Genomic DNA, 22765 nt, shown 5'->3' on the forward strand with positions numbered 1-22765 from the left:
TAGGGTACGCCTGTACAGGTAAAACTGCGCATGCTTTATGAGGAAAATGTTGGGCATTCCAGACAGTACGACAGATTTAGAGAATCCAACATTATGTTCCTGAAGAAAAAAAAGGACTACCTACAGTACAATCTGCAGTAGGAATAAGTCGTTTCAAAATCACTGTCACCGCCATTCGTGGTTGGATGATGTCTTCTATTTCACAGCGTACCTACTCCATTGTTTAGGCTTTAGATCTAGATATGAATGATTTCAGTTTATAGATATGACAAGTTTGTAAACTTGCCACTCGCGACGTTTTTGGGCATCCTTTGCGGTGAAAGGGTTAAAATTAAAAACAAAAAGAAATCCATTATACTAATATTTAATTTCGAAAACGTCTGTTATTAGTATGCTGGAAATTAAATTGCGCGAGCCTTGAGCTGAGCAGTGGCTGAGCATCTTCAAACGACATGAAGTACCCTAAAGGGGCCCACTGACTATCAGTCCGCCGGACGATACCGGCCTGTCAGTTAGAACAAAAACTTTACAGTTCCGAACAACTGACAGGCCGATATCGTCCGGCGGACTGATAGTCAGTGGGCCCCTTAATGTCGGCATTCCCTATTTAGTGGACACCTTCACCTAAATTAAACACAGTAGTGATGAACAAATGGTCATAGGTATTATCAGTGCCAATCATTGGGTAGTTTACAAAACACTACATAAGAAAACCCTGACGGTTTTCACTAATATGTACCTATGTCAAAACCACCAATTCAGTAGTTTAGTTTTAACGACTATTATTAACCACAGATTAATAATTAGTTATTTCGTTTATAAACCAAGTCGTTGTACACACACATGACCTGAAGGACATATACTAATTGATTTCGATATTATTGTCGTTATGTATTAAATAAATGATTTTATTACTATTACTAAAAATAGCTGGTATATTCCCATCCCATCTGTCCAAGGAATAACTCTGAATGAGTTATTCCTGGGATAATTAAACTAAAAAAAAAAACTCGTATTTAGCACACTTGATAGAACATAAAATTAAATGTGCTATAAATAAGTCTATCTAAATATTCTTAATTATCTATCCAAATAATGCAAACAATTTTGTGACTGATTTCTTCCATTCAAATCAAGTGCGAAAAATACTGATTTTAGTGAAGACCAACAATCAGCCTGACTTTGGAATTGCCATGCCACCGTTTGAAATTAATGTAAGTAAAAAGTATAAATATTAGCCAAAAGGTTAATAGCGATAATTATTATAGTTATTCTGATACTGCTGATCATACTGTTGATCGTAGTTCGGTCGTCTCATATATTGGTTAGCGTTAGGGGGGACAGGATCAGTCTGTTTCAAGGTCTTCGCCCGAGCGGCGAGCTGCGAGACGAGCTGCGCCGGCGTCATATGGGCGATAGAGATCGGCGCTCCGTCCGCTATACTGCCGCTCGGAGCGAACACCGCTTTAGAACTCATAAGGTCCTGCTCTACCACTTGTGTATGCACTGTTGAACAGAAATGCTCCGCATCCACACTGGTGCTTGCGTTGCAGTGTCGCGTTGACGCCCGGATCTCGCAGACGTCGCAGTACGGCTTGCTGGTCTGACACGCCGCATCCTTCATGTCTTTAGGCACCTTTATCTTCTGTTTCCCCACCACCTTCTCCAATCCTAGCGTGTTGATGATACTGTTCACTAACTGCTTATTCTGCTGTGCTGTGGCTCGCCCGCTCATCTTCGTGAAGTGAAATTCGACGGCGCCTTGACGTTTCAGCGGAGAACAGTATTTAGGGACAAGGCTCTTCTGCTCCGGGCCCACCATGCTGTTGTTCATGACCAGACGGTTTGGCAGCATCAAGTGTGCCAACTTGCTCAATGACGAGGTACACCGATTCAACACTGGAAACACAAAACGGTCACTGGCTTCACGACACAGTATACGGTGAAATAACAATTCACTGGCTCCATAGGAACGTTTGTATTAATCCGAAATAAACATAAAATATGTAATTGCAAATACATTATATTATATACAAATGCACAGGCAGCTTAAAATATCTGATACGTGCATATCAATGTCCTGCACTTGTGTTTTGTCCATTCGTAAAATGTAAATTCTTAAATTTTATTTCACTAAACACTTCATTGAGCCTAATGAAAATGATATAAAATCAAATAAAATGTTAGCTATAATATGATAATTACACCAAGTAAAACATTCATTTTATTATGACGCGCCAGACGGAAAATCCATGGAGCTCCAACACTGCCAAGTTTGAAACTAAAATATAGACAATATGTAAAAAGTGAGGTTTAAAAGTGAAGAAATAAAATACACACCCATTACTCTTTTGTTTGTGTCCATACTGGTGACTGCAACAAAAATAATGCTAATTTCAAGAAGTGTTCAAAAGAGAATATGTATATTGTAGAAAAAATGCATAAACATAATAAATATGATTAAGTTCTTATTTCTTACCCTTTGTTGGTGCCAGCTTTAAGTAGTCCTCTTGACTAATTTTGCCTTCTGCCACTAACTGAAACATTAAGAACTATATTCATATGTTCAAAAAACACACACTATGCGACATTATGTAAATTGAATTCATTTGATGAAAACAGAATGAAGTAATTGTAAGAAAATTGCTAGTAAATATTAGAATAATTACTTGAGCCAGTGCATCAAATGGTTTAGTGACATCCTTAATAGGAGTGGGAAGTGGAGGTTTCTCTGGAAGAGGTACTTGTGTAGGGGCTGGGACCATGGCCGGAGGAGCTACAGGATTCATCATTGGTGGCACCGGGTTCATCATTGGAGGCGGCGCCGGATTCATCATTGGAGACGGCACCGAATTCATGATAGGTGCGGGTACAGGTTGAGGTGCAGGTGCTGAATTTGGAAATGTTACTTGAACACCCGGAGCCAGTGGCTGCCCGGGAGCAAGAAAGTTAAATGGAGGACCAGTATACCCTGGAGGATATTCCTGGGGCATCTGGGGGTATGGGTATCCCGGAATTGACCCAGGATGTACTTGAGAGAATTGTGGGTCAGGAATGTCAAAAAGTGGATAGTCAAGATTAGATTCTCTGGGGTAAAGGAAGCTGTCTCTGTCTCGTTCTCTGGATGAGGAGCGTGAGCGTCGGGAGTAGCGGCGCGGCGGCGGTGAGCGCGAGAAGCGCCGGCGCGGGCTGCGACGGGGACTGCGGCGAGGGCTGCGGCGGGGGCTGCGGCGCGGGCTGAAATGCCGGTTCATAGGGTGGATCCATCGCGGCTTGTGGAATTGGTGTTTCCCGCGGAAAGGTGACACGCCGCGTCGACCCGGCGACCATCTAGGACTGCGCCGAGGGCTCCGGCGGGGGCTGCGGCGTGCAGGGCTGCGGCGTGTAGGACTGCGGCGTGTTGGACTACGTCGTGCCGGGCTGCGGCGCGCTGGGCTCCGGCGGGGACTCCTCCGTTGGTGTTTGACCGGTGACTGATGACGCTCTTTCGATCTCGAACGCTTCTTTTTCTGCGGCGTCTCCTCCAGCGGCGGTTTCGGTGTCTTGTTTTCTTCAAAGAAGTCGTCCAGCTCCGTACCGGGCGGCTTCAGCTCGTCCGTAGAGTCCAAACTCTTGGCGAGAAACTCCTTGACCTTGACTTCCTTGTCGCGTTTGATGGCTTCCTTGGTCTTGTTGGGGTCGCGGCGACTGCCCGGTTTAATGTACTCGTCGAGGTCATCCTTCCAGCGATGCCGCTCGTTGCCGTGGCGATCCTTGCTGTGTCGGTCGTCGATCAGCTCACGAAGGTCCTTCACGTTGTCCAACGCCTCCGTATCGATGCGCGACATTCGGCGTTTCTTCTCCTTGTCGTCCCAACTGTCGATAACCTGCAGACCCTCCATGAACTCGTCTTTATTGAAATCGTCGAAGAAATCGCTGGGAACATCTTCGTCCGATGCATCTCCTTTAGTTGTTTCCATCTCTACTCTATCGCTTTAAAATAACTTGTATGAATATTACTAAACCTTACACATTGTATTATACGGCACCTACACGAAGAAACACACCTTTACACTTCGAATCAATTTATTAATACAAAAATTGATTTAAATGAGTCAACAAAGCGAATATTTCGAATTGCTGTAAACAAATAAATGTTTAAGGTTATAAATAACAAGAATAGTGATCAACGGTATTAAATGACGTCTACTTGACTTGCATCCATTGATTTTGCTGCCAATGCTGCCATCTCTGCCATTATTTCTAATTTTTTTTTATGCCGCTCCACTCATAAGTTGTCTATGGTTACTTAACTCATACGTTTGTTTTTTGTAAATTTGCGTAGCGTAATACCAATTTCCGTTCCATTGTTTCTTGCTTTTCGTATAAATTCTGTTATTTGCACAAAACAGGCAACCCATTATGGAAATTAATATTTTTTTCCAATAATACTTTTGTGTGTCGGTACTTGACATTGATCATTGACATTTGCCCATTTGACACTAATGACAGTTTAAATAAACGCGGATTACGTCGCGTCGTGTTTGCCGGGAACTTGTTTTAGTTGTTTTACTATCCTTAAATGTTAATCTTAGCCTTAAATGTTATAAGGATTATTAATTAGTTCTTCGTCATGGAGATAGAATTTACTCAAAAGCTTGAGTGTACCCAGGAGCTTAACACGCAAATAGAAAGAACTGACCCCGAGCAGGTTAGTATTTAGTAAGGCTTGTTTACTAACTTTACAGGCTTAGGCGTCGATTGCTGGTGCTTTTAGAATTGTGAACGTACTAAACCAGTGATTCCCTAATAAAAACTGACAAATTCGGGAAATTAGCCGTCTTAAATAGGGGGCATAAAATAGCCCAATCGGTCGGCATGTCGTCTTATATTTCAAGACCCATTCAAATTTCGCTCGCCACCCACCAATAATAATAAATCCGTTTATTTTCAATGGATCACCAATGTCCATCCATTATTTAGATAACAGCTTTTATTTTACAGATCGGCTTCCTGGGAATACAGGGTGCCACATACCCCGTAAAAAGAGGTCCCAACAAAATAGGCAGAGACCCACAAACATGTAGGATTTACCTGAATCTGAACGTAAGTATCAGCTTCAGTTTGTTTACATCAACAACTTTTCTTATATAAACTGTTGAAATCCTGAATTTTCCTATTTGCCTTAACACACATGTGATTGATGCACCTTTTTTGAACTGTGCTCCTTAATAAAATAAAATAAAGTAAAAATCTCCCACTCTAATGTGCAATATAGAATAGAATAGAATAGAAGATGCTTTATTCAAAAACGCTTAATTTAAACTTAACTAATAACACTGACATAGCTTGCTGGGTTATAAAGCGTTCCTAAAATGGTCTCCACTCAGCTTCTTCATGTCAATGAACCTATGAGGTCCCCGACGCTGGTCTTCCGTGGAACCCTTCCGAGAGATATGCAAGAATATGCAAGTACTGCAATGTGTTGTTTTATTTTTATGTTTTTATTTGCAGTCAATATCCAGGCAACATGCTGTGATAAACGTCTTGAGCTTGAGCGACATCATGCTTATGGATTTAGATTCTTCCAATAAAACTAAAGTACAAGGTGTAAGTATATGACTTGTTGTACAAAAAATTGTCTTCAGTTACGGCAATAGTTACTCATGAAATAATACTATGAAAACGGATTACATCGTGTATATTGAATTTCGTTTCGAACCCTTTACAGCGTTTGTGGTCATTGGGTGACCACGAACAACACAATATAATCCGATTGGCGATATAATCCATTTTCATAGTATTATTGGTGTCCAAAATTATGGCCTTATGGTGTTTTACTTTAACACATCATTTTTTAGTTATTATATTAGATTGAGAGAGCAGATAAAATTATGTACAAGTTATAGGAGGTAAAGCAATATGTTACCATACCATACATTATCCATATTAAATCGTACATAACATTATACACATATTTGAATATAAATTATTGCTTATCATTGGTTGAAATCATATTATACAATTTTTAGGGTTCCATACCCAAAGGGTAAAAACGGGACCCTATTACTAAGATTCCGCTGTCTGTCTGTCTGTCTGTCCGTCTGTCTGTCACCAGGCTGTATCACATGACCCATGATAGCTAGACAGTTGAAATTTTCACAGATGATTTATTTCTGTTGCCGCTATAACAACAAATACTAAAAAGTACGGAACCCTGGTCGGTGCGCGAGTCCGACTCGCACTTGGCCGGTTTTTTTTAATTCTTACATCATCTTACTGTCTAGGCAATTTGTAAAGACTAACAACAGTACCTAATCTGTAATGTTTAAGAGATAGATTTTGAAATTTGTAGTTTTACATTCATAAAGATTGATATAGGCATAGTCAATTTATCCAGTGCTTTATTTATTTTTATTCTTTGTCACTTATTTTCCCTTTTTTTTAGAAAACCTTGCAGCCATACATACCTTACCCGCTCAAAAACGGCGACATGGTCCAGTTTGGCGCCATATTCGGTATGTTCAGGTTGCTGGAGGATGACAATGACTTGCCGATGACACAGGCTATAGATCTGCCTTGTACTCCGGCCCCGGTGCCCAAACAAATGTCGAGGCTGGGGGCTCCGGTTTTGGTGCCAGAGTCACCTGAAGTCAGTGACATGGTGAGACAATTTTTATTTCCTATTTAATTTTGAGTTGAGTCTGCGAGCCTCACTGCTGGGCAAAGGCTTGACCTCAACACCCGATTCACTAATTGTTACAACAAGCCAAATGTTACCATTCTCAAATTGTATACAATGGCTAATCACTGGCTAATGCCTTTCAGGGTTGATCAGCATGGCTGTAGCTTTTATAAAACCCTGAAAAAGCGCTTACGTTTACGTATATGGAGGGTTTGCGATCATTTTTTATAAAATAAGTTCCGGTTTTCTTGTTTTCAGGATGACTCCTTTATAATGCCATCACAACCTAAAAAATCGTCAGAATTCAAGAGCCCCATGAACAAATTTATAAAACCTTCCAACAAAACTATTGCTATACAACCAATGGGCAGCAAAACTATAGACAATGCTTACTGGGCATCCGCCAAAAAATCAGACTCATTTAATTTCCAATTAGATGATTCTGGAAGTTCTTTCAATGACTCATCCGTTTTAAACAAGTCAAATAAAATGGTCGAAGAAAGCAATGATAATATCCATGAAATGGAAACCCAGCAGCCTTTTAAAGCTAATGATAGTACAGATTCTATTTATACTGCTAATACGCAAGTAGCTTCGCCTTTCGTACATTGTATGGAAACGCAGCCGCCTGTATTAGAGATCCATATGCAAGACACGCAACAAGCGCCTGACATTCACGTTCTGGACACACAGAACGTACCTGACACTATACATAATTGTGACACACAAGCTCCAATCACAGATAAATTGCCTGAAATACGTAAATTAGATGACCAGGAAGATTTACAAATTGATCTATTCTCAGCAAATAAAGAAAATGAGAATAGTTTGGACAATATATTTAATGAAGAAACGCAAGTGTTTGTTGCAGACAAGGAACTAGCTTTGGTTGAACCAAAGAAATCTGAGAATAATAATAAAAGTGTTGATGAATCATCTAAAATTAAGGATGACTCTGATGAAGAAATTGCGTTTGAAGAGCTGAATACACAATCATTCCATGACGATTTTGAGTCGCAGCCGATTATACCGGCTGGCAAAGTTTCTCCACCAATAGAGAGAATAGAAAAGATTGAAGTAAGCTTAAATAAAATAAGACGAGAGTCTGGCAGTTCAACTGATTGTGAAGATATGGATATCTTACCAAATCAAAAATTATCAACGGATATTGATATGTTACCAACCCAAAAGATTATAGTCGATTCGAAAACTGAGAAAATAAATAGTGATATTGGTGTTCTGCCAACTCAAAAAATTGTGAATAATGATGATAATGACCTAACCGATTGTGAAGATGAAGATGAATTAGCCAAAAATGACGCCAAAATAGTAAACGCTAGCGCGAGCCCGGATATAGATTTTGAAGACATGGCTACACAAATAATCGATGATGACGTCATAGAAGCGGAGATAAATAAAACTACTGATCAAACCGATGGCACTAGTAAAGGAATCAGTTTTGACGAGTTGCCCACACAAATAATTACAGATAACTCTAAGGAAGAAAAATTCGAAGAATTGCCAACTCAAATTTTAATTGATGAAGGAGAAATTGATAAATCAAATGAACAGGTTTATTCTGAAGAAATGATTAGTCCTTTTAAAGTTCCTTTCCGAACTCCTTCAAAAGCTAAGAAAACTCCCACGAAAGCGTCAAGTCCAAAAGTTGTAATAAATGTTGACGATGATGACGATCCCAACTATTATGCAGCCACGCAAGATTTATTTAATGATCTCTGTAGTCAAAGAGAATCACCACTAGATTCTATTAAAGCAAATTCGTCAAACCAGAATGAAAAAGGGGATGATGATGAATTAGTGCCATGTTCTGTAGAAGGTTACCAAATGGGTGATAGATTTAGGCACATAGAAAGTGAAATGTCGCCAATCAAAAAATATGAGAGTGGAGGTAGTGATTCTAAACTTAATAAAATTACCAATGAAAAATCAACTTCAAATGCTGTACTTAAAACACCCCAAACTCTTAAAATAATGAATATTGATCTTCCGGATAGCCAAGAAATAAAAACTAGTGTAACTTTAAAACATAATTCTATTACAGAATCTTCCAGTGACACTGAGGCGGACGAGGTTTCTGATCAGGACTCGGGAATCACACACGTTAAGAAGCGGAAACCAAAAGTACATGCCAAACGAGATCTCTCTAAGAAGCTCGAAGAAATACCTTCTAGAGTTATCACGCGTGTTCGTAAGCCTACTCTTAAAGTACGAGAATCTCTCCAGATGGCTGATAGTGATGATAATATTGATGCAGATATTGTAAGCGAAAATATATCACGTTTAAAAAGCAAAACTGACAAAAAGAAAGGGAAAGAAGGTGAGCACTCTAATAAATTATTAGACGAGCGAGGAAAAAGGCCTCATTCACGGAATGAAAATAAGAAAAAGGACAAACAATCTGAAGAGCCTGCAAGTGACAGTAAGGGTAGAAGCAGTCGATCTAAAACAAAGAAATTGGAGGAAACTAAATCAAAAACGGACGATCATAAAGACTCTGATGATAAAAAAGTTAGGAGTACCCGAAGTACAAGAAATATAAAAGAAAACAGTAAAGACGAGAAATCAAAGGGTAAAGAACAGAAGAGCAAAGAGGAAAAGAAATCCAAATCAAGAAGTGAATCTAATTCAGGAAAATATTCTCAACCTGGGAATACTTCTAAATCTAGAGGCGATTCTAAAACCAGAAGTGATGCTAAAAACAGAAGTGATTCAAAAAACAGAAGCGATTCTAAAAACAGAAGCGATTCAAAAACGAGAAGTGATTCAAAAACTAGAAGTAGTAGAAGTACTAAAGAAAACAAAAAAGATAAACCAAAAGACACATCAAAGTCCAAAGACAAAACCCCAGAAACGGAAGTACGAAGAAGCTCACGACAAAAATCTAATAAAGAAACGCCTAAACATGAAAACAGTACTGTATACTCAGAGTCCAGTTCAGAGTCGCCTAATTTAAAAAGGCATGCGACGAATGAGTTGGAAGTGCCAAGTCCCAAAAGGACGAGGTCTTTGCCAAATTCTAAGAGTACGCCGACATGTACAGCCAGTACGTCGGTACAGGGTACTCCTGTTAGGGCTGAAGCGCAATATGTTTTGTTCACGGCGTTTTCTAATGATGATGTGAGGAGTAAACTCGAGAGTTTAGGTAAGTTATTATTTGTGTTATTTTAGTTATAAAATGTTTGCTGCCATGTCTCAATATACTCAATATCTTAGTCGTAAAAATTTTCTAGACGAAAAAATAAGAGTTGTTTCTTCTTTTCCCGAAAGTTAAAATAATTGAGCCTAACTTACAGCGAACCTGGCGAATTTTTGAGCTATGCTATGCAGAATGTGCAAGATCTGAATATGTAATTTCTGTCTGAAATATTATTCATTTATGTCTTTTATGGCAAATTTACTCTGTGTCTGAGGTTTTACACGCAAACACCATTAAATTTGATACAATGCCAGTCTTCAGAATTTTAAGTGTTTTTGGTGGAGCTTTGACAGAATTTACGCTTAATTATCGGGAACAAGGGAAAAATAAATGTCTTTATCCACTCAGTGGTTTATGCGTAATTTTTCAAATTTCAGGAGCAGTAATAGTAACAGATTTGGTGGGAGCTTTGACAGAATTAACGCTTAATTATCGGGAACAGAAGAGAAAAAAAATATTATTTCTCCACTCAGTGATTTATCTAAATTTTTCCAATTTCAGGAGCAGTAATAGTAACAGACGTGATGTCATGCACAGTACTAGTGACGCTTCAAATAAAGCGCACGTTCAAGTTGCTGTGCGCGGTGGGGCTCGGGAGGCCCATCGTCGGCCCCGAGTGGGTGCAGGCCTGCGCCGACAACAACACTGTCGTTGGTAAGTTTTATTCAAATATACCTACCCTACCGAATGGATTTTCATACAACTTTTCCGGTCTAGGCCGACAAAGCATCATTTGCGGGAGTTTTAGTGAGATTTTCATTCGGTTGGTATTGCCGGCCTAGTCCATGTGTGATAGAAGTCTGCATTTATTGCGGGAGTTTTACTCAAATGCGCCGGCAACGAATTTTCATACAATATTGCTGGCTTAGGATGGTTGAAGTGGATCTAAGCCACACATAAAAAAAAAACATTTATTCTGGCGAAATAAACCCTATTTTTACATTGAATTATTCTGCCAAACTGCAAGACAGTGGGTAGTTTAGCTAATTAGTTGCCTAGTTAATTATTAAGTACATAGCCTACATAGGTACATCTTATTGCTTGCGGTTATCGATGTTACTCGATTACTTTTAGGTTATTATTAGTTTTAATATCGTATTTCCGCGAGTTTCTTTTAACCCTTTTAAGCACTGCACAATAGGTTTAAATTAATTCGGACTGATCAGTGCTTAGACATACGAAGGGTTAAAAAAAGCGCCACACACATCGATTAGAAAAGGGACTGCCGTCTTCTTATCTCTATTGATCTCAATACCCTCAACATTCAAATAAGTATTTTTAACAAAATTAGTCCTTTCTTTCCAGACCCATGGCTGTACCTAATAAAGGATTCACAAGCGGAGAGACGGTTCCAGTTCAGTCTGGAAAAGACCCTAAGGGGCAGAAGGAACTTCCTCGAGGGATACCATGTGTCAGCCACGCCCAGTGTGATGCCTTCTGCGCAGGAGATGAAACGTGAGTATTATCAACATGAAATTTAATATTTAACATTTATATATTTAGTCTACTTTCGACACCGTGCTACTTTCCTCACTCCAGGGAGTGAAACAAAGTAGCTTTTTAATTTAGTAAAGGCCATGAACTGCTACTTTATACTTCGGGGTCTATTACAAATTCAAAATACATTTTAAATTATATGTGCAACACGAGAGCAAAGTTATTTTACATCTCGCTATATAAACACTCGCAAGAAAAACCAACTTTCCTCTCTTGTTGCAGAAATAACTATTTCACCTTAGTAGGTTAAAATGTATTTCGAATTACACAGAATAATACAGAAAAACAAAAAAAAAATATTGTTATAGAAGTATGAATTGGCAGTTCATGGCCTTCACTATTAATTTTAAAAAGCTACTTTGTTTCACTCCCTGGAGTGAGGAAAGTCGCACTTTCGTTCTACTCGCTTCGCTCGTGATTCAATTATAGAATCTTTCGCTTTCTTGGGACTCAAAAACACGAGATGTAAAATAACTTTGCTCTCGTGTTGCACACATAATTTTTTACCTCAGTAGTGAGAACATATTAAAGGTTAAAATGTATTTCGAATTATACAGAATAAACAGAAAAAAAAAGTATTATAATATGTACGATACGATAAGATACGATACGATACGATATGATATGATACGATACGATACGAGACCGGACCGGACCGGACCGGACCGGACCGTACCGTACCGTACCATACCATAAAAAAAATGTAATAAAAGTATGAAGTTCATGGCCTTCACTAAATTAAAAAGCTACATTGTTTCACTCCCTGGAGTGAGGAAAGTCGCACTTTCGTTCTACTCGCTTCGCTCGTGATTCAATTATAGAATCTTTCGCTTTCTCGGGACTCAAAATCAACACTCGCAAGTATAACCAACTTTCCTTTTTTGTTGCACAAATAACTATTTCAACACGCTTGCTCAAAACGACGTTTTTATTCCATCTATTTTTGGCTCATAATCCTAGATATTAAACACGCGTCCTCTTTCAGTGTATTATTCCACTCGTGCTTTTTCATTATATTATCTGATTGAGTCAAGAAGGTAACTGATTGCTAATAAAGTGCATGGAAACGGAGCCTTCTTTAATTGGTCGGACTGGCGATGGCGGGCCGGCCGGCAGTACGAGTATGACAGATGCAACACATAATACTAAATGTTTTAACTATTAAAATTTGATTAATATGAAAGTTTCTTTTTTTTCTCGCAAGTGTGTTGAAAAACGTCGTATGAAACGCGTGTGCATTGGTCATTACACACATCGGCTTTCTAATTCCGCGCTCGCTTACAGGTCGCGCGCACAATATCGCCTCGTGTGTAATGATCAACTTAGCACACTTGTATCACAGTGTACTTTTTTTTTTTTTTTTCAATTTATTTATTATTAAAAAAAGAGGTACAGTAATTGTTGCTACTTATCTGCCAAACTGCCATACCCTACCCTACAAATACCCTATTTAAGGTTAGGTTAAATTAAATGCGGAGAATGTGCGGATTACGGGCAGGAGTGGCATGTATTTTTTTTTTTTTAACTATTGCACAAGAACAAGTACAAAAGGCGGACTTAATGCCTTGAGGCATTCTCTACCAGTCAACCACTGGGCCAAACAGAAATTGTTAAGGTGGGTGCAGTGCGATGCGAAAAAAAAAAATTCTAAATATAAATTCTAATACTAACGCCAATATACAAACTATTAGTAATATTTATATACTATAATACCTTTATAAACTACATGAATAAACAATATAAATACATATACAAATTTAGCATATAATATACATAAATATATATTTGCATGTGCGGGGAAGGGGGGAGGGGGGGGGGGGGTCCCACTAGACAGTATCTAGCAGGTGCTTGTAGAGCATTCGTTTGAAAGTCAGCTTGTTTGGGGCTTGTCTAATCGTTAGAGGGAGCGAATTCCAAAGACGGATTGCTTGAACAGCGAAAGAAGACGTGAGAAAACCGGTATGGTGAGGGAGAACAGAGAGTTTAAGAGAACGGGCAGCGCGCAGCTCGCAGCCTGGGCGTGGGGTAATAAAGCTGAAGTTACATTTGAGATATTCTGGAGTGATGGGCTCAAATAGGATAGAGAACAGTGAGGAGAGTATTCGAAAGGATTTATCGTTGTTCAGTGATCGTGGAGTGTTCTGGCGGCGCGTGGCGCGCGTGCGGGCCGCGCTGGGTGTGCGTGACGTCAGCGGCCGACGCCGCGCTGTGGGCCGCGCTGCGCCGCCGCGGGGCGACGCTCGTCTCCACGGAGTTCATCCTGGGCGGCGTGCTGCGCCAGCGGGCCGACGTCGAGAATACGGCTTTTAGGTGAATATCCACTATGTACATACATATAATCACGCCTATTTCCCGGAGCGGTAGGCAGAGACCACGGATTTCCACTTGCTACGATCCTGACATACCTCTTTCACTTTCATAACATTCCTCATACACGCTCGCCGGTTTAGGGTGCTCTTGACCACTATGTTTCACTCGTTTTCACTGTGTATCAACTATGTTTCATGGTTAACATAGCTATTTTCTCATTTTTACATATATTAGGACGGCTGCGACTAGAAATGTCCCGATTAGTCTGGCAAAAAAGAATAGAAATTAAAAAGTGGCAACGGTTTCAAATCAATCTAAGAAAAACGGGACGACCCTACAGTGTTGCCACTTTTTAATTTCTACTATTACCCCATAATACGATTCCGTAGGATAATCTGGAGTGAGCGTATGCATAGTACGCTGCAAGAGCTGTTTTTAATAATAAATAAAATAAGCGATCTTAACGTGTATTTTTACTAAAAACCGGCCAAGTGCGAGTCGGACTCGCGCACCGAGGGTTCCGTACTTTTTAGTATTTGTTGTCGTAGCGGCAACAGAAATACATCTATGAAAATTTCAACTGTGTCGTCTGCCACCAGGCTGTATCACGGTTCACGAGATACAGCCTGGTGGCAGACGGACGGACAGACGAACAGCGGAGTCTTAGTAATAACCCTAAAAACACTTGAAAAATAATATTGTCTTCGGTTACCGCGAGTTACTAATGAAATAAAACTATGAAAACGGATTATATCGCGTATATTGAATTTATAATACATCCCGACGTTTCGAACCCTTTACAGCGTTCGTCACCCGTTGACCACGAACGCTGTAAAGGGTTCGAAACGTCGGGATGTATTATAAATTCAGTATACGCGATATAATCCATTTTCATAGTTTTATTTCACTTGAAAAATAAGTCACAGCAAATACGTTACAATTACATCATATACGAACTTTTACATTCTTTTGCTTTCATAAGTAATATAAGTAAACAATTTTTTTCATCAATAGAAAAACACGTCAAGATTGTTTACCTAGGGTTTTAAAGCACGAGGGTTTAACAAATTTTGCCACAGAGTGAAACAAAACATTTTTCACCACACTGAGGCAAGGAAAATACTAACTGTAATATGACAAACAAAATCAATTCAATATGAATGTTATTAAATATTTATCATTCAAAGTCATCATTTAAGAGGCCGTAGTCGATTTTGGAGCAAAAATGTAAAATTGATAGATGTAGTTGTTGAAATTATACACGTTTTGTTATGTAATATCTAAATAACAAGTATTGATTTCTATTAGCACGTCTTCTTATCTTGCCTTTTAATAATGAGGTCGCGAGCGTGCGTCACGGGTAATGCGTGAAGAGAAGGGGCAGTATTTAAAAATTCATCAAAAAATCATGGTGGTAAATTATACAAATTGATGTATAAGAATAGTTTCAGCAAATGTTGTAGATTGTTTAAGTATCAAAATTACGTTGAAATTAAGTCAATTTTTAAAGAAATTGTCACTTGTTTTGAAGTAATTTCTGGAGAAAATTGATTTCGTCTAACTTTCATTTACATTACTTCAAAGTCATAACAATAAAAATGTAGTCTGATAAACGTCAAGTTCAGGATATGTATAATACAAAATTACCATGTTTAGCCGTCCAAACATTACGAAATTTACAAATAAGAGCGACAAAATCAGTGCTTTACGCGCGTTTACCTAAACGTCCATAAGAAAAGCAAACATTACTAATTTAGTGAGTCTGTTTTTAAAAAATTGATCTGATAAAAAGTAAGATAAGAAGACGTGCTAATAGAAACCAGTATTTGTTATTTGAATTAGGTAACAAAAGGTGTAAAATTTCACGGACTAAATCTATCAATTTTACATTTTTGCGACTAAAATCGGCACCGGCCTCTTAAAAGTCGTGATAAGGAAACAAATCAAAATTTGCATTTGATTACTTTGCACACATGTGCATAAATTGCATCTTTCTAATCAGTTTTTGAACAACAGGGCTTAACCAGCTGGTCCACCCGGTGTGGTGAAAATATGTGACATTTTCAACAAAAAGGTACCACATTGTCGCTTGTCGATAAGGTTGATTTCTAATTGAAGCTATATGGAAACAGCGCCTTCTTGACAACCGACAATAAGTACCCTTTTGGTTGAAAATGGCATATATATACGTAAGGGTTGGTTGCACCAAACTGTTTGTCATCGTTAAAGAGTTCGCTAAATTTAATTATTATGGAAAGTTTCATATTAGAGGCAGATTCAGACGTTGATCAGTCTGTCAAATGCGGATGTTGCAACTGGCACTAATTCTGATGTCAGTGTACGTTAGAATTAACCTGTAAGAAGAGTTTCATTTTTTTTTTTCAGTTATTACTCTTAGCCAACGCGATATCTTCTAGAACATGAAGAATAGTTTTATTGCCTTCAAAGAACGAGTAGTTATTTCTTGCATGCCACATCACAAACACTTTTAAAAGAGAAATAAATGTGCCATTTTCAGTCAAAAGGGTACTTATTGCCGCTTGTCAGTAAGGCGCTATTTCCATATAGCTTCAATTAGAAATCAACCTTATCAACAAGCGACAGTGTGGTACCTTTTGGTTGAAAACGTCACAAATAAACATGTTTACAGTACATATACCACTTACACATGTACATGTACTAGTAGTACTTTCTCGCACTAGTGCGTAAAGAGCACTTTTCGTGCATATATCGAGTTTAAAGGGCCATATGTACTGTAAAACGTACGATACACGTGCGAATAGGTAATTCGCTACTCGTGTCGATTTAAAACACTCCCTTCGGTCCTGTATTAATTTATCGCGAATCATTACGAATTTCCTATTTTTCGCACTTGTATCGTAAAGTACTAATAATAATAGCTAAAATTGGTACGCGGCTACACTAACAATTTTTTGCCTCTGGAGTAGTATGGGGCAAATAATTCTTTATTTTTATTTTTATTCTCTGTATGCATGATATGATTGGTTATATGTCTAACACAATATCAGATAGTAGAGTTATTTTAAAAGTCCACAGTGATGAAAATCATTTTAGAAATAATATACAGGTTGGCTGAAAAATAAGTGCATTCCCGTTGCCAGGGAGGTCTTGGGATTATACTGAGCAACTTTTACTATGGGACCAACCATGAAATCGCGAAAAAATTTTTACCCTCCCATAGAAAATGGACCAGCCAAAATTTTTTTCGCAATTTCGGGGTTGGTCCCATAGTAAACGTTGCTCAGTATAATCCCAAAACCTCCCTGGCAAAGAAAATGCACTTATTTTTTAGCCACCGTGTTTTTTTTTTCAAGACAAAAACTACGTTTTTCTTTTTAGTTCAGCCCTGCCGTGATTGGCGCGGGAGTATCTCGCCGCGACATAGACTACCCGTTCCTCTTTAATTCATACAGTTAGTAAAAGACGGGTAGATTATCTCGCGGCGAGATACTGTCGCGCCAATCATGTGCTCGGCCTACTGAATATCTCTATTCTCTAGTAATGGTTGCTATGTTTCTTGTATATTGGGGTATTGTACCTAGGTATATTCGGTTAGTAATTACTTATGATGTTTTGCTTATTATTATATTCGATACTATTATAATGATATCTTTCGATCTTTATTATTATTCTTAAGGGGCCCACTGACTACCAGTCCGCCGGATGATAGCGGCCTGTCAGTTAGAACAAAAATTTGACAGTCCCGAACAACTGACAGGCCGATATCGTCCGGCGGACTGATAGTCAGTGGGCCCCTTAACAATTGTGCATGTAAATAACTTGTTTAAAATCAAACATAATTGAAATTTTGTGATAGTCGTTTCGAAATTATTCACTTCAATTTTATCCTTTTGATCGCTAAGTCAAAGAAAAGGTTGACCCCAAACCGCAAAAGCTGTAACAACTTTATTTGTTTCGTTATTTGTTCATGAAAAAATCGATACTGACATCGAATTAATATTATTTTTAAAACGAATGTCTTGATTTCGGAATCAACGTGTATGGGAAATACACTTAAACTTTCGTGAGACATATTTCAAAATATTTAACAGTACGGTTTTTACTCACTATTATTATTAGTCGCTTTTGGCGACATGTTTCGGATTCTTTGGGAATCCATCCTCAGGCACGAGTGTCCGCGGCGGTTGTACGTCGCGCACTGTCGCCAAAAGCGACTAATAATAATAGTGAGTAAAAACCGTACTGATAAATATTTTCAACGTGTATTTGTTAGTTATATTTTAATTTTCTTTGATGTACTATACTTGCCCTCAACCAAAATGACGACTAGGGCAAGAAAACCCTTGAGCTCGCGTTATCAGTTTCCCATTGTATTGCACGGAGCGAGCGGAGAGTCGGAGACCATTAGTGCAAGTAGTAAACACACATAAAGGAATGTCGATATTGTCGATAAGTGTACAGTACATTTCGGAGAGTGTGCCGAGGAACTGCACAACCTTATTCCTCCGTCCCATTTTTACCATCGGACCACACGACAAACGGCACTCCGGCATCGCTTCATGGTAGGAATTCCAAAAATACGCACGAAGCGTTTTGCTTCCACATTTCTTACGCGAACTGCCAAGGAGTGGAACGCCCTGCCCGAGTCTGTGTTTCCGCATGAGTACAATTTGGAGCTCTTCAAGGCAAGAGTTAATAGGTATCTCATAGGTAAGCGTGCTCCACCGTAGACCACATCATCACTTACCATCAGGTGGGATCGTGGTCAAACGCCTGCCTATTCATCATAAAAAAAAAGTTGAGTGAGTGAATAAGTACATTTTCTTGTGCATGAATTCAATATTATTATAATAAAAGTGGAAATACGGTGTAACATTATAATTAAAAACATGTGCATAATATTTAAAATAAATAATTTATACAATTTCTTTATTTAAGGTATAGAAGTGTAAAACTGAAGTATAAAAAGGTTAACTTTGCTACTATTTACTAACTTATAATATTTACACAGACAAAAATCATTAAATAATTAGGCAATTACAGTGAACAGTGAAGTGGGTTTTTGCACTTTGTAATTTTTCCTCAGTCACCCGTTGACCACGAACGCTGTAAAGGGTTCGAAACGTCGGGATGTATTATAAATTCAATATACGCGATATAATCCGTTTTCATAGTTTTATTTTAATTACAATGAAACTAAAATAAAATAGAATTACATCGACGTTTAAAACACTTCGAAATCGACACATTGCCATCACTACGACCGCCGAGCTTTATTATTACCCCTGCCTCGAGTTTTATGGCCTCAGTCGTCATTTTGGTTGAGGGCGAGTATAGTTTTAATAGTTGTTAGAGGAGATTGCCATTGTTACCTCAGGTATAATTAAGCGCCTAGATTACATTGAAATGTGTAAATAGTTTTAATATAATTATTCAAGTTACTCGTTGTAACATGTTGATTATTAAAATATGTTTTAAATAAGTTTGCTTTATTATTGTAGTTTTTAGTAACTTAAACACAAAAAGCATAGATTCATAGTTCAGTTGAAGTTAAATAATAATAATTAATTTTAATTGAACCATAAATAAGTTTACATGACACAAAAAATTGGTTCAAAACTAAGCTTATCATTATACTAGCGACCCGCCCCGGCTTTGCACGGGTGCAATGCTGATGTATTATACATATAAACCTTCATCTTGAATCACTCTATCTATTAAAAAAAACCGCATCAAAATCCGTTGCGTAGTTTTAAAGATCTAAGCATACATAGGGACAGACAGCAGGAAGCGACTTTGTTCGATACTATGTAGTGATGGCATAGTCAGCCTTTATTGTTAACCCATTTAGGGTTTATTTATTTAACCTTTTGGACGCCAATGACATATATCGGCACCGCAGGTCCAAAGCCAAAGAAGGATTAATCGGTCACAGACCACAGAGCAACATAGACCTACGTGCATGTGCATAAAGTTCAATTTCAGTTTTGACACTTCGGTGACGTGGCGTCCGAGTGACAGCTTTTGTGTTTGACACGGCGTCGAAAACGGTTAAGCTTTATTGCACAAACAAAGCAAAAAGTAAATACAAATGGTGGACTTAATGCCAATTGGTTGTCCAATACTGACGAGATGAACTGTCTAATGTAAAGAAAACCCTAAGGGACATCACTACAGTCTGGCAAAAAAGAGTAGAAATCAAAAAGTGGCAACACTGTAGTGTCGTCCCTTTCGAATCAATCTAAGAAAAACGGGACGACGCTACAGTGTTGCCACTTTTTATTTACTTCTCTTTTTTGCCAAACTGTACATAGTATAAGACAAAGTCGCTTTCAGCTGTCTGTCTGTCCCTATGTACCTATGCTTAGATCTTTAAAACTACGCATACGTAGAAAGGTGGTTGAACTACCCTTACGAAGCCGGGGCGGGTTGCTAGTTAGGGCTCCGTACCCAAAGGGTAAATAAAAACGGTACCGGTAACGGTAACGGTATTACTAAGACTCCGCTGTCCGTCTGTCTGTCACCAGGCTGTATCTCAGGAACCGTGATATCTAGACAGTTGAAATTTTTACAGATGATGGATTTCTGTTGCCGCTATAACAACAAATACTAAAAAGTACGGAACCCTCGGTGCGCGAGTCCGACTCGCACTTGGCCGGTTTTTTTTTTAATTTAAAGTACACTACACTTTTTTAGCAGATTTGAGAACTTTTGTTGTCCCTACTCAGAATCCAGATTCTAATAGGTGAAAAAAGTATTTTTCCATATCATTTCGTTCCTTCCATTCCGTTACCGCCATACTGTCTATCAGAATTAGTAACGGAATAGAAATACAAATCTTAGCCATACAGCGCCATCTATCAAAAAAAAATAGTTTATTGATACATAAATAAAATAAATAAATAGTCTATATAAGCTATCAAATTCTAAACACGGTTTTATCTTAGGCATCAACATTTCAAACAATGGCTCTTTGTTTATGCCTATAACGACTTCATTCTCATACCTACATATGTGCGAATTGCGGAAAGTTTCCAAAGTTGGAAAAAATCTCGGAAATTTCAGAAAAATAGGAAACAAATTCCTGTACAAAAATATGAGTAGTTTCCGAAACTTTACCAAGTCGAGATTTCCCAGTTTTGGAAACTTTTCAACGATACTCATACTATCATTATCATCGCTAGAAAGTCCGCGGCAAGTGCAGCCAAGAAGAAAGGACCTGAAGACCTTATATCCACTACAGCAGCCAAGACACCGACGGGAGATTTCGTATGCCCCGAGTGCGGCCGAAGATGCCAGTCTAGGATAGGGCTTGCCTCACACGTCAGATCACACACTAAAGCCTAAGGCCCTTTTGACCAACACGACAATGGGGTTGGCAACTGTCAAAGGTTTGCAGAGATGGCGCCGTCGCTTGCCCCATTTTGTATGAGATTTGGCTTAAAGGGCTGGCATCCAGGGCATTAAAAAAAAATTGACAATTCTAGGAATTGACAGGGCAAGCTATGCTGGCGCCATCTGCTAATTATTTCGACCGGCCAATCCCATTTTATCCCTTCAAGTGGCGCCAGCGAAAACGGGAAAAGTAGTCAAGTGGCGCCGCAGATTTGCGCAAAAGCAGTCACGCGATGGGGTGGTCAGCGCAGATTAAGATAATTTTACAAAATCGTCGATTTAAACATTTCTATGTTTTAAAGTACATATTAAAGCACATATCGTTAGAATGAGCGTTAAATAGGCTATTTGAATATAGCAATTAAATTATTATAATGTTTATACATTTGGCCAGATCTAATCAAACTCCGGAAGAATGACAGTTTTCCAGTTTCCTTGTTAAAAATTATTACCACCATAAAACAAATGGATGATTGGAGATAATTGTTATTTAATTATCAATGTAAGACTTTACCAAGACTTGTAACTTTGTAAGACTTTATTTTTAAGATTAAATCATTAAAAGAGATCTAACATGCTATTTATCTTATAAAACAACCTCTTAAAAATTAAGACTGAACTCGGACTATTTTTTTTTTTTTTTTTTTTGTATTATAAACTGATCGGCGATTGGCCCTAGTCACACCTGATGGAAAGTGAAGACAGGGCCTAAGATGGAGCTCACCGGTTCAGTAACAGCCTATTCACTCTTGTTTTAAAGAGACCGAGGTCATATTGATCAGGGAATACAGATGGCGGGAGCGCATTCCATTCCTTAGCCGTCTGTACCAAAAAGTAGGCAGTCGCTTTCGAATGAATAGTCCACGAAACAAATTTTATACCAAGTGTTTTTGTGTTTCTTACGATATGTTATCCTTTTTAACTCGCTACCTAATTTTAGGCGCTAGAAGACCGTAACTATACTTAAATGCGTTTAATTTCACCTCTACGGCAATACGTGATTGGCTACTCACTGAGGACCGACAGTTCACTGGTTTTCGCATCGACCCGTGAGTGGGCCGCCGTTTACTGCTTTTCGATCCGACCATTCACGGGTTGACCGCCACTTGAAGGGATAACACGCAATAACAAACTGTATTAGAAACGCAAAATAGGCGCCAGTCGTCGAGTTGCGGAAAATCGCCCGAACTACAATACAATACTGTATTAGAATGTGTTAAGGTTTACTTTATAAAAGCTAAGGCGCCTTAAGAACCAGTAATAATCACCTAATGTGTCTTCAGTGGTTCATCTGTACATATAAGTAACATATCAGTTTGACTAGACTTATATTGACCGGGATATAGACCGTGATTACCTTTTGTATTATTTGTGAGCTCCCGATATTTCGACGCAGTTACATGCATCATGTTCACGGTCTATATCCCGGTCAATATAAGTCTAGTGAAACTAACCGTGAATCATTCAAAACTCATATCAGTTTGAATAGTCTGGCAGACCAATTTTGTCTGTAGAAAAAAAAAAACGCTAGCAACTTCCACAAGCTCACAAGTACCTTTGGGATTTATTCAATTCTACATTTAAATCCTACGCTTTAACTTGTTATTTGAACCTCACAATTGTAAAATAATGTAAAATAAAAAGTATGATTATTAATTTTGTTTTTTTTTACACATCGGGTAGAAATTATATACAAGCGA

At 38.5% G+C, this 22765-nt stretch overlaps 2 protein-coding genes across 3 annotated transcripts; one reads left to right on the plus strand and one right to left on the minus strand.

Annotated features, from left to right (window-relative positions):
* Nucleotides 1-603: 603 nt before the first annotated feature.
* On the minus strand, nucleotides 604-4186 carry LOC134747614 (uncharacterized). The gene is made up of 4 exons (XM_063682209.1): nucleotides 2670-4186; nucleotides 2480-2537; nucleotides 2341-2373; nucleotides 604-1899 (listed from the first exon to the last, which is right to left on the minus strand). The coding sequence occupies exons 1-4, from the start codon at nucleotides 3957-3959 to the stop codon at nucleotides 1247-1249; spliced, it is 2034 nt and encodes a 677-aa protein (XP_063538279.1). The 5' UTR covers nucleotides 3960-4186; the 3' UTR covers nucleotides 604-1246.
* Nucleotides 4187-4513: 327 nt separating this feature from the next.
* On the plus strand, nucleotides 4514-22600 carry LOC134747622 (uncharacterized). 2 transcript variants are annotated; one of them, XM_063682220.1, is made up of 10 exons: nucleotides 4514-4690; nucleotides 4984-5085; nucleotides 5494-5589; nucleotides 6428-6643; nucleotides 6923-8573; nucleotides 8727-9827; nucleotides 10383-10535; nucleotides 11187-11336; nucleotides 13505-13688; nucleotides 20855-22600. In XM_063682220.1, the coding sequence occupies exons 1-10, from the start codon at nucleotides 4613-4615 to the stop codon at nucleotides 21015-21017; spliced, it is 3894 nt and encodes a 1297-aa protein (XP_063538290.1). In that variant the 5' UTR covers nucleotides 4514-4612; the 3' UTR covers nucleotides 21018-22600. The 2 variants fall into 2 exon arrangements, with proteins under 2 accessions (XP_063538290.1, XP_063538289.1); XM_063682219.1 differs by having other exon boundaries at nucleotides 4515-4690; nucleotides 6923-9827; nucleotides 20855-22598.
* Nucleotides 22601-22765: the final 165 nt, after the last annotated feature.

This window comes from Cydia strobilella, chromosome 15 (assembly GCF_947568885.1).
Source record: "Cydia strobilella chromosome 15, ilCydStro3.1, whole genome shotgun sequence".
Lineage (NCBI taxonomy): Eukaryota > Metazoa > Arthropoda > Insecta > Lepidoptera > Tortricidae > Cydia > Cydia strobilella.